This window comes from Paroedura picta, chromosome 4 (genome assembly GCF_049243985.1).
Source record: "Paroedura picta isolate Pp20150507F chromosome 4, Ppicta_v3.0, whole genome shotgun sequence".
Lineage (NCBI taxonomy): Eukaryota > Metazoa > Chordata > Lepidosauria > Squamata > Gekkonidae > Paroedura > Paroedura picta.
Genome location: NC_135372.1, coordinates 144,457,321 through 144,468,513, shown reverse-complemented (window position 1 = coordinate 144,468,513; position 11,193 = coordinate 144,457,321). Strand labels below are relative to the sequence as shown.

Here is an 11,193-nt window from a genome sequence, read left to right as displayed (position 1 = left end):
GATTGGCTGTCCGCCGGCGCAAGCCGTGACGCAATCGCAGCGCGAGAGGCGCCCTCCGGCCCCGCCCCCTGGCCCCGCCCCCTGACCCTGGGGAGTTCCCCGCTTTTTGTTCAGGGCGAAATCCGAGCCCGGCAGCGCCGAACGGACAGGGGAGCGGTGCGCAGGCGCAGTAGTGGAGGACAGCACGGCCCGGCCCCTGGGATCGCCCACGGGACCATGGACTACAATGCCCATGAGCCCCTGCATGCACACCTGCAGGCAATGAGTGTGCATGCGCAGGAACGCTCACCCTCGGAATGAAGCTTCGTTGCTCCTAAGCAGGCGTGGCCAACTGTGCCTCTCCAGGTGTCCCAAGACTACAATGCCTATGAGGCCCTGCCAGCACACCTGCAGGCAATGAGGGTGTATACGCATGAACGCTCACCCCTGGAATGAAGCCTGGTCCCTCCTAAGCAGGCGTGGCCAACTGCCTCTCCAGGTGCCCCAAGACTACAATGCCCATGAGGCCCTGCCAGCACACATGCAGGCAATGGTGGTGTATACACATGAACGCTCACCCCTGGAATGAAACCTGGTCCCTCCTAAGCAGGCGTGGCCAACTGTGCCTCTCCAGGTGTCCCAAGACTACAATGCCCATGAGGCCCTGCCAGCACACCTGCAGGCAATGGTGGTGTATACACATGAACGCTCACCCCTGGAATGAAACCTGGTCCCTCCTAAGCAGGTGTGGCAAACTGTGGCTCTCCAGATGCCCACAGACATGAGCAGACGCTCATGGGAATTGTAGTCCACGGACATCTGGAGAGCCACTATTTGGCCATCCCTGGTTGTAAAGGTGCCGCTGGACCTTTCCTTGCTCACCTCTGTCAGTGGGGCGGTATCCAGGTTTCTACCTGGAGCCATGCCTCATCCAGAGAAATGCATCCCACCCAACGTTCCTCTGGCCAGCTGGCTGCTCTTGAGACACCGTAAACTGTGCAGGAGCCACACCTCTAGTTAACATAACTGTTCCCAGGAAGGGCTGCTTAAGCGTCAAGATGCACTTGCAACTGAGTGATCAGGATTAAAGCGGCTGGCAAGACCTGTAAATGGCAGTCTCCAAAGCAGCGGCTTTCTCCAAAAGAACTGATCTCTGCCATCTGGAGTCCAGGAGTAACCCCCGGAGAATCACAGGCATCACCTGGAGGTTGGCAGCCAGCTCCAGGTCAGCAAATCCTTGAAGCCTGGGCAGGGTGAGGAGGGTCTCAGCCGGATTTGGGGAAACAGTCCTCTCTCCAAGGTAGCAGTTTTCTCCAGGGGAGCGGATCCATATCCCCTGTAGATGAGTTGTGATTGTCGGAGACTTCCAGGCCTCTAGAGCAAGGGTAGTCAACCTGTGGTCCTCCAGACGTCCATGGACTACAATTCCCATGAGCCCCTGCCAGCAAATGCTGGCAGGGGCTCATGGGAATTGTAGTCCATGGACATCTGGAGGACCACAGGTTGACTACCCCTGCTCTAGAGCACTTCTGTGTGCAGGTCTGTAAAGTCTGCCTTGGAGCCCAATGAAGGCCCAAACTATATATCTGAACAGGTGTGCCCATACAAGAAAGATCATACCCAGAATTAAACTTTGATGGTCTTAAAGCTGCCCCTGAACTAAAACTTTATAGAAGAAGAGGAGGAGAAGAGTTGGTTGTTATATGCCGCTTTTCCCTACCCGAAGGAGTCTCAAAGCAGCTTCCATTCGCCTTCCCTTTCCTCTCCCCACAACAGACACCCTGTGAGGGAGGGGAGGCTGAGAGAGCCCTGAGAGTACTGAAGAAGAGTTGGTTCTTGTATGCTGCTTTTCCCTACCCGAAGGAGGCTCAAAGTGGCTTACATTCACCTCCCCTTTCCTCTCCCCACAACAGACACCCTGTGGGGTGGGTGAGGCTGGGAGCCCTGATATTCCTGCTCGGTAAGGACAGTTTTATCAGTGCCGTGGCGAGCCCAAGGTCACCCAGCTGGCTGCATGTTGAGGAGTGCAGAATCGAACCTGGCATGCGAGATTAGAAGTCCGCATTCCTAACCACTACACCAAACTGGCTAGAAACAGACACCCTCCCCTAATAGGAACAACAAAACTAGAAAGAACCCCAAAAGTCATCTAGCCCTGTGGTCCCCAACCCCCGGTCCCGGTTCAAAGATCAGTCAGTACCGGCCGCGGCTCCTCCTCATCCTCCTCCCTGGCTGCTGCCCTGACACTCTGCTACCGGCTCACCTTTGGTGCTCTCCAGTGTCCGCCATGGCTGGGGCTCCCCTTCAGTGCGGCACTGCACAGCTGCTGCTGGCAGCACCCCCCAGTGAACAGCAGGAAGTCAAGGGCCCCAGTGGGAAAACAAGTGGAGCAGGGGCTCAGGTGGCGACGTTCCCCCCCCCCCCGGGGCCACAGTAAAATTGTCAAGCGTTGACCAGTCCCCGGTGATAAAAAGGTTGGGGACCACTGATCTAGCCGAACCTTCTATACCAGGGGTGGCCAAATGGTGGCTCTCCAGGTGTCCACGGACTACAATTCCCATGAGCCCCTGCTCTACACAATGCAGGAAATTCACAGCAACCCTCCCCCGCTGCCACCCTCCCTGCTCTATGCCCAGAGGAATGTTTGCCTGTTTTCTTTCAGCACCCCCCCCCAACCATGAAATTACCAAGCCCACAGCTGAATGCCCCACAGTGGTTTCCTTCTCCCCCCACCGCTCCACAGTTGCCAGCTCCAGGTTGGACAATTCCTGGAGATTTGGGGGAGATGCCTGAGGAAGCTGGGATTGGGAGCCACAAGGGACCTCAGCAGGGTATTATGTGCTCGCATCCACCCTCCAAAGCAGCCTGTGCCCTGGACATCAATTGCAATGGCAGATCATCTCCCAGCCCCTCCCGGAATTTGGCAAGCCAGTTCCCCTCCCCCAGTCTGGTTAAGAATGGCCGCCTCTGACCCAAGGAAGAAGAAGAGGACGCCGAGCGACAGAGAAACACTGCCTTTAATTAAACAATGAGGTTGACGGTAAAAAACAAACAAACTTGGTGGTAACCAGTTCTTCCCACACAAATACACCCTCCGTGCCTCCCCCCCCCCGCCCCTCCCCACCCACTCCAAGGCTCAGTTAGGGTCCCTTCACATTGGCCCTGAGCTCCCAGTCTAGAAAGTTAAGTCGAAAAGCACAATTTTTGTAAAAAAGAAGATTGTATTAAAACGTACAGTTTTGACATTGTAAAAAAAAAAAGTTTTAAAAATGTAGCACCAACAAGAGGGAAAGGTCTTTTCAACAGCTTCTGAACACCACTTTGGGGGGGAAAACACAATTCTTTCAACAACAAAATACAGCAAACATTTTGGATTTGGCCCTGGCCAAAGCCCCCCAACCATTTCTAGGCCTACGTTTTGTGTGCAAATCTAACAACAACAAAAGCCATCTCTGCCCTGCGGCCCTTCCCAACACCCCCTTCCCACTCGCCTGAGGAATTGTTTTATGGTGAGAGGAGGAGAAAGAGAAAGGCCTAAATTTCCCTGCAGAAGTGAGGCTCTGACGTTCCGGCCTAGAAAACCATGTGCAGGTGATACAACATCTTGAATCAGACGCATGCTTGCGATTTCCACACAGACATATTCTGGGCACACTTGATCCCCGTTCGTTTCTGCCGACGCAGGTCTTTGGTCTGAAGACGCCAGCACATGGAGGCAAACCCTGTGCAAGGATTTCGGGTTCATGTTCCCAATGAAGCAGCCCAACAAGCAAATATTTAAGGCACAAACACGAGCAACTGCATTCTCACCCTCCAAGTGAACGGATTGTACATCTATGAATGCACCAAAACACTCAAGCATAAATAGGGGATTCCATATTCTACGGTCTCCTAAGGCACCTCCCTGACCAACTACTTTAAATCGCAGGCCCGGATTCAAAGGGAGCCAGCTTTGTCCCCTTAAAATGTCTTTCTCCGGAGTAGGACAAGTCAAGTCAGCTGAGACGGCCATTCAAGAACTGCAGGGACGATGCTGATGGAAGGGTGGGGGGGGTCCCTGAGTCTAGCCCCAGGCAGGACAAGAACAGGCCCTGGCTCCAGCTGCTGGCCACCTGCCCCTCCATTCTCAAGCAGCTGTTTGCCTAAATGGGGGGGGGGGGCGCTGCTCCCCCAGGGAGAGAAAACTGGGGATTTCAGCTGTGATTCAAACCTTCGCCATTCAGTGCAAAACCTGCTAGAGGGATACCTGAGCAAAGCTGAAATCTCAGCATTGGCATCCCAGTGGCAAATACAATAATCGCATTTTTTGTTGGACAAAATCAGAGCATCACTTGGCTGGCTTTCAAGGATGGTGAGGAACTCAATGCAAAGGCCGGCTTTCCTCCACAGAGCCCCCTGGAAGCCCACTTGCAAGGGGATGTGGACGGGGCAAACATGCTGGTGGACAGTGTAGCCATGCGAGCTTCATCTACGCAGCAGCGTAAGATCCTGGCAGCACAACTGACACGAAGCTCTCGGTCCGCGCCCGGTCGAACCTCCTCTTGCAACCAGGCCTAAATGAGCGGCCGTCGCTCATGCAGAGAGAGCTCTCTTTAGCCGATGGCTTGAATCGTCTTTCTTGAATTGTCTTTCGGCACATTCAGCAGCTCCAGATGCGTCCTCTGAAGGCACACAAGGTGCAGGAGGGAAAGCCCCGGAGCGCTGGTTGAGGCAGTAGGTTGACATTAGGGTTGTGCGATTCGGCTGGTTCGGCGGCCGTTCCCTCCGGGCGCAGCCAGCGCCGCACCGCAGGGGGGGGAGGGCGGTGCCGGCAGCGGCGTGACAGCGGGCGCAACCACGCAGGCGTGCCTGTGTGGTTGCGCCCGCTGTCACGCCGCTGCCGGCACCGCCCTCCCCCCCGCGCGGAGTGGTGCTGGCTGCGCCCGGAGGGAACGGCCGCCGAACCAGCCGAATCGCACAACCCTAGTTGACATGATTCGGAGACCGCACCGTCTTGAGAAAAGCAAGGTCCAAAAGCCAAGTCTTTATTGCAGATACTAGTACAGGTGAGCGTGCCGGGGCTGCCCCCAAATGTCTCCTCGAGGTGGGCCCTGGTAGAGGCCCGAGAGATGTGGGGAATGGCTCAACTGTAAGGGCAAGGTCTTACACAACCTGACAAGAAACAAGGATTTCTTTTATTCCCAGGTAGGTAGACAGGACCTATGTCCACGAGTCTCGTCCTCCTCCGTGGCAGAAAATCAGATCTGTTGACAAATCTAGGTGATGCGAATGGCATAGACAGCCCTGACTTCTTCTGGAGTGAGACCATTTGGGGCAAGGCAGCTGAGGAGGGGAGAGGCCCCCATGGGGATATTTTCCCAGCTGTTCTGCTGGCAAGGAGGTGGTGCAATGGGCTGGAGGAGGGGGGGATCTGTCCTCGTTTGTCAGCGTTCCTTTGGGTAGACGCAATGGGGTCTTTCCCCTTTGAAAGTACTGGTGCGTGTCCCTCCCTGCTCCTGGCATGGCTCTGCACTGAGAAGGTCAGCATTTCTGCAGGACGTCACTGATGGTGTCACTGACGGACGACAGATGCCGCAAGGATGACACATCTCAAGTTTCCTCCCCAGGATCACATTCCACGTTCAAAACACACCTCTTGTGCCTCCCGGTGAGCACAGTGTCCAGGTATACCCAGATGCCCTGGACGGTTCTTTGGTTCTTTTGAAGCTCTAACTAGTTTATTTCACAGTCCTGTTTCTGCTACATTCAGCAGCGGTTGCCTGTTTTTTGAGGGGGTTTAGACTGAAGAAAGTAGATAGTCAAAAAGAAAAAAAAACACAGTCCCCCACATGGTGCGTGGCTCAGAATTGAAGTCGAAGAGATTCCGTGGTTGCTCGCACCTTCAAGTTTTGGTTCTTGTTCACAGCCCATCCGAAAAAAATCCCCTTTTTGCTAAGGGGGCAACCCAGGGGGTAATTCTGCTAAACACAGAATGATGAACAGTGTTGGGGGGGGGGGGGTCCCACAAACCACCAGAGTTCTGCAGAACGGGAGAGCAGGAAGTCCCAGTTGGGTCAAAGGACGCTTCCCTGATTGGTAATCTTATCGTCTGTCCTTTCTATCCCCCACGGGTGGTGGGGGGGGGGGGGTAGCCTTGGAGGAAAGTGGAGTTCCTGCTTTGCTCTCCTTCCCGGGCAGCTCTCTGCCCCTCCCCCCGCCCCCCTTTCTAGTCACAAGCGAAATAATCCTTGAGTGGGGCAAAAAGGTGACGGATGACCGGGACGCTCCACGACCTGCCGAGCAGCTTCTGACGAGCCCCGCGGCCCATATTGTGCAAATCGGTGTAGTGGAGAGGAAAGCCAAAAATCCTGGAAAGAGGCAAGAGAAAGGCACAGCCGTGAGCACAACATTTTCGGGGCAAGCACAACAGTCCTGCACTGATGGGCTAAGCTCCAGGATCCACACACCGCAATGAATGGGATCAGTCAAGGCCCCTCCCAGTGGCATTCTGCAGGTTCTGGGCGGGAACACTGCTTGGCATCTTCTGGATCAGATCTCCATGGGCTACAATTCCCATGCTGGCGGGGGCTCATGGGAATTGTAGTCCATGGATGTCTGAAGAGCCACAGTTTGCTCACCCATGCTCTAGATCAGGGGTAGTCAAACTGCGGCCCTCCAGTTGTCCATGGACTACAATTCCCAGGAGCCCCTGCCAGCGAATGCTGGCAGGGGCTCCTGGGAATTGTAGTTCATGGACATCTGGAGGGCCGCAGTTTGACTACCCCTGCTCTAGATCAAGGGTTGGCAAACTGTGGACGTCCATGGACTACAATTCCCATGAGACCCTCAGAAGAGCCCTGCTGGGTCAGACCAGGGGTCCATCTAGTCCAGCAATCTGTCTCACAGGCCCCAAATCCCAAGCAGTTCCTCTGAAGGTCCAACAACAAGGCACAGAGGCTGGTTCTGTCCCCTGAGGTTGCCTCCGGGCTCTGGGATTCAGAGTTTTAGTGCCTCTGAATGCACCAGGGCTAGTAGCTATTGACCGACTTATCCTCCCTGAATCTACCTAATCCCCTTTTAAAGCTGTTTATTCCTGTCCCCATCATGACAACCTTGCCCAGCAAATTCCACAACTTAATCCCTTGCTGTGTACAGAAGTTTTTTCCTTTTGTCCATCCTGAATCTATTTCCCTCAGCCCCATCGGATGTTCTCCAGTCCTAGTATTTCAGGAGAGCGAGGAAAAAGGTGCTTTGTCAATTCTCCCCGTCCCCCCTTAGGTGTCTTTTCCAAACTGATGCATACCGAAGGTCCCGGACTGGATCACTGGGCCACCGTGGAAGTGCCTCCAGGAAGAGGATTGGAAGCCACAACCTCAAATTCGGCCTGTTCTCTGCAGAGGCTGCCTGTATGCAGTGCTGACTGGCCAGTGTCGATGCCATCATAAACCCACCTCCCCGTCCTCAACCCAGGAGTATGTTGTCAACCATTTAAGACTGAGAGTGTCTAAGACAGGGGTAGTCAAACTGCGGCCCTCCAGATGTCCATGGACTACAATTCCCGTGAGCCCCTGCCAGCATTTGACTACCCCTGGTCTAAGATGACATGATTTTGAAAACATGGCCAGGCTGCCTGAAGGAGGAAGGCGAAGAATTCCGTGGAGGGATATATACGTCTGTTGCTTGCATTCTAAAAATGGGAAAAAGTCAAGCTCTCCCTGAAAGGAGGGGAGGAGCAAAGGGATTTCTGTCCTGGTTTGCTCGTATGCAGCTGTTCTTCTGTCCCCCCCCCCCCATGGGAAACCATGAAGCGGTACCACCAAAGGAACCTGACGGACAGGTGCCTCACCTGTTGGACTCTTTCCCTCTTTCTGTTCCCCGGTTCCTCTTTCCTCCCTCACTCTTTTGCTCTTCCAGAGCTCAGCCCGCCTAGTCATTTCTCTGCCAACTCAAGCACCAATCAGGAATCCCAACCTGACCTACAAGGATGCCTCGAAAAGACGGCATAAAAACACAGATATGCCCTTGGATGTTTGGACGCAATTCCAGATCCCTTGGGAAGTCTTTGGAAAAGTCTGCCGCTGGGATGTTAACCATAGTGGGTCACAGGGACCATAGTGCTCCAGCTTGGCCGCCTTCACTGGCTCTTGGTTTGATTCTGGGCACAATTCAAGGTCCTGGTCTTGACCTTCAAGCCCCTATATAGTTTGGGGCCAACATACCTAAAGGACCACCTGCTACCTTAGGAACATACCCAAGCACTATGGCCATCTTCAGGGACCTCCTTCGGGTGCCCCCATCTTCTGAGGTTAGGCAACAGGGATCCCAGGAAGGGGTCCTCTCAGTGATGGCACCAAAGTGCTGGAACTTTCCCCCAAGGAAGATTTGCCTGTCCCCTTCTGCTCCCATCTGCAGCAGGTGAAGCCTTTTTTTTCCCTGTCTCCTTTGGTGTTCCTTCCAGACCGTTTCAATTGTTCTAATGTCTTTGTGCCTATCATAATTCTGCTTTTTAATAGTTTCTATTCTGTGTGCTTGGGGGAGCTGGCCCTGAATACATTTTATACAGGTACATTTTCAACTGTTAGCCACCTTGGTGGCATCCTTGCAAGGGCAGAAAGCCCAGGGTACTCATTTTGTAAAGAAACAATCAAGTAAATAAAACAATCCAGCTGCAGGATGTGGGGTGAGGGGTGCCCACGTGCCGTCATGGCTGGAATCTTTGCAATGCTTCTGAAGGGAGTGAGGCAGGATGGTCTGTGGGAGGGAGGGGCAACTAATCCCCCCCCCCAGTGGCTAAGTGAGAATCAGAATAACACAGAGCTGGAAACCCCCCCCAAGGGCACTCTAGTCCAGCCCCCACCTTCTCAGGAAGGTACAAAATGCACCCTCCCGCGAGATGCTCCTCCAATCTCCTAAAAACCTCCAGCACCACATTCCATCAACGAACAGAAAATCACCATCAGAAAATTCTTCCTAGTTTTTCAATGGAACCTCCTTTCCCGTCATTTGAACCCGGGGCTATTAGTATCTGTGCTTCCTCAAGAGGCCGGATTCTGCGGCCTCTCCCCAGCAGGCATCTGACTCTGAATCAGGGTTTGCTTTCTCACAGCTCTCCCTGCTCCCAATTCCAGCCCCCAATTCTCTTTCCCCTCCACGATCTCGCCTTTCTATCTAGTTGAGATCTCACCTTTCAAGTTCAGTGCACCACAAATCGTCGTCCTGGCCGTTCATGCGCACCGGGAGCACCTGGGCTTTTCCCTGCCGGATGGAATTGGACTTTGTGGTGATGGTCTGGACCTTTTTCAACTGGAGGGGACGAAAAGAGCAGCGTTGAGCGCCACGGAGCGAGGGCGGCCCATGTCCAAACGACAGAGATCAGTGTCCCAGGGGGAAATGACCGCTTCGGAGGGGGGGGGGCTCTGTCTCTGTACTGGGGTCCCTGTCCTCCTCAGGATCTGCCCCCAAATCTCCAGGGGTTTCCTACCTGGATCTGGCAACCCTTCATGCTCCTCACCCAACTGCTGGGGGACCTGGCTACCCTATAATGCCACAGGATTCAGGATTTGCAACCAGCAGGAAGAGTTGATTACTTATACCCTGCTTTTCACTCCCTGGAGGAGTCCCAAAGCAGCTTACAAACCCCGTTCCCTTTCCTCTCCCCTCAACAGACACCCTGTGAGGGAGGTGGGGCTGAGACAGCACTGAGAGAACTGCTTTGTGAGAACAGCTGTAAGAGAACTGTGACCAGTCCAAGGTCACCCAGCTGGCTGCATGTGAAAGAGGAAACCCAGTTCTCCGGATTAGACACCACGGTGGCTCACAAGGGACATTAAAGACATAGGATCCTGGTTTGGACAAAGGAAGTCTGGGGGGGGGGGGATGCTGGAATCAACACCGAGAAAGACACATGCAGTCCTGTGACTGTAACATTCCCCTTCATCTGTGCAGGACGCCAGGAAGGCTCCCTAAGTCTGCCTTCCCTTTAACGCCGACCCTGAAGGCATCCCAAGGGCTAAAAATACCCTGTCAGAAGACAGAGAAGGACGGGCCAGCCCCACGCTCCTTGCCGAGTCCTCAGGAATGTGGTCCCGAGGTCCTCCGCTCTCTGTTCATCCACATGCTTTTTTTGGGAGAGCAGGGACCCCGGCCGACGTCTCAGCCTCGCTCGGCCGAGGAAAGCAGGTGGGAACAAGGGCAGGGAGAAGAAACGCGGGCTTCAGCGCATGGCATGGAGAGAGCTGTGGCGTTGGCATTTCCTGACCCATGTTCCGTGGCACAAGGGTGAGGAGAGGTTTACTCCTGCCCCCACCTCTGGCCTGCGCCTAAGAAAGCTCCTGCATGCAGCTGGCAAAGACAGGGTGACGGCACCTAGCCAGTGCAATTCCTTCCCTTCTGAGGCACATTTAAAAGTTATTTATCCATTTATTCATTACATTTATTTATCCATTTATCCATTGCTGCAGCTCAGGGCAGTTTATAGCTCAGCTTGGTGTCATGGTTAAGAGCACCGACTTTAATCTGGCGAGCCGGGTTTGATTCCCCGCTCCTCCTCCGCATGCAGCCAGCTGGGTGAAACTGGGCCAGTCCCAGTTCTCTTTGAGCTGTGCTCACAGAGCAGTTCTGCCAGAGCTCGCTCAATCCCACCTCCCGCACAGGGTGTCTGTTGTGGGGAGAGGAAAGGGAAGGCGAACGTAAGATTCCCTTCGGGTAGAGAAAGGCGGCATCTAAGAACCAGCTCTTCTTCTTCACAATACATAGGTCCAGTGTACAATCAGACACAAAACACTTCAAAAGTTAGTTCAGCAGATTGCAACATTTTAACCACTAAACATTTAACTGTAACTCAGTTTAACAGACTGTCAAACTGAGGATTGCCCCATGATGTAGCCAGTGGGGAGGTGTCTGGAGGGCCCAGGAGATGTTTACATCCCACTGGCCCCATCCAAAGCTAGGCAGAAGAGATCCGTTCTGCAGGCCGTGCAGAACTGTGCTGGGAGGGGCCTGGGTCTCCCCCGGGAGCTCATTCCACCAAGTGGGGGCCAGGATAAGCCCACCTTTCTCCCCAAGGAGGACCCAAAACAGCTGACCTTGTTCTCTCCTCCGTTTTACGTTCACAACAACCCTGTGTGGTAGGCTGGGCGGAGAGCATCCGAGTGGCCACAAAGTCACCCAAGGAAGCTTCCATAGAGTGGGGATCTGAATCTAGCCTTCCCAGAGCCTAGCCTGACACTCCAGCTA

The 11,193-nt window shown here is 54.1% G+C and overlaps 1 protein-coding gene across 1 annotated transcript in view; it reads right to left on the bottom strand.

Moving 5' to 3' along the window:
* Window positions 1–3,107: 3,107 nt before the first annotated feature.
* The window catches only part of DNMT3B (DNA methyltransferase 3 beta), a 44,586-nt gene continuing 36,500 nt past the window's right edge, over window positions 3,108–11,193 (bottom strand). The window contains exons 20-22 of the mRNA XM_077336080.1: window positions 9,143–9,261; window positions 4,951–6,326; window positions 3,108–4,722 (exon numbers count right to left, since the gene is read on the bottom strand). Of these exons, the coding sequence (XP_077192195.1) occupies window positions 6,185–6,326; window positions 9,143–9,261 (261 nt within the window). The 3' untranslated portion in view covers window positions 3,108–4,722; window positions 4,951–6,184. The remainder of the gene's footprint in view (window positions 4,723–4,950; window positions 6,327–9,142; window positions 9,262–11,193) is intronic.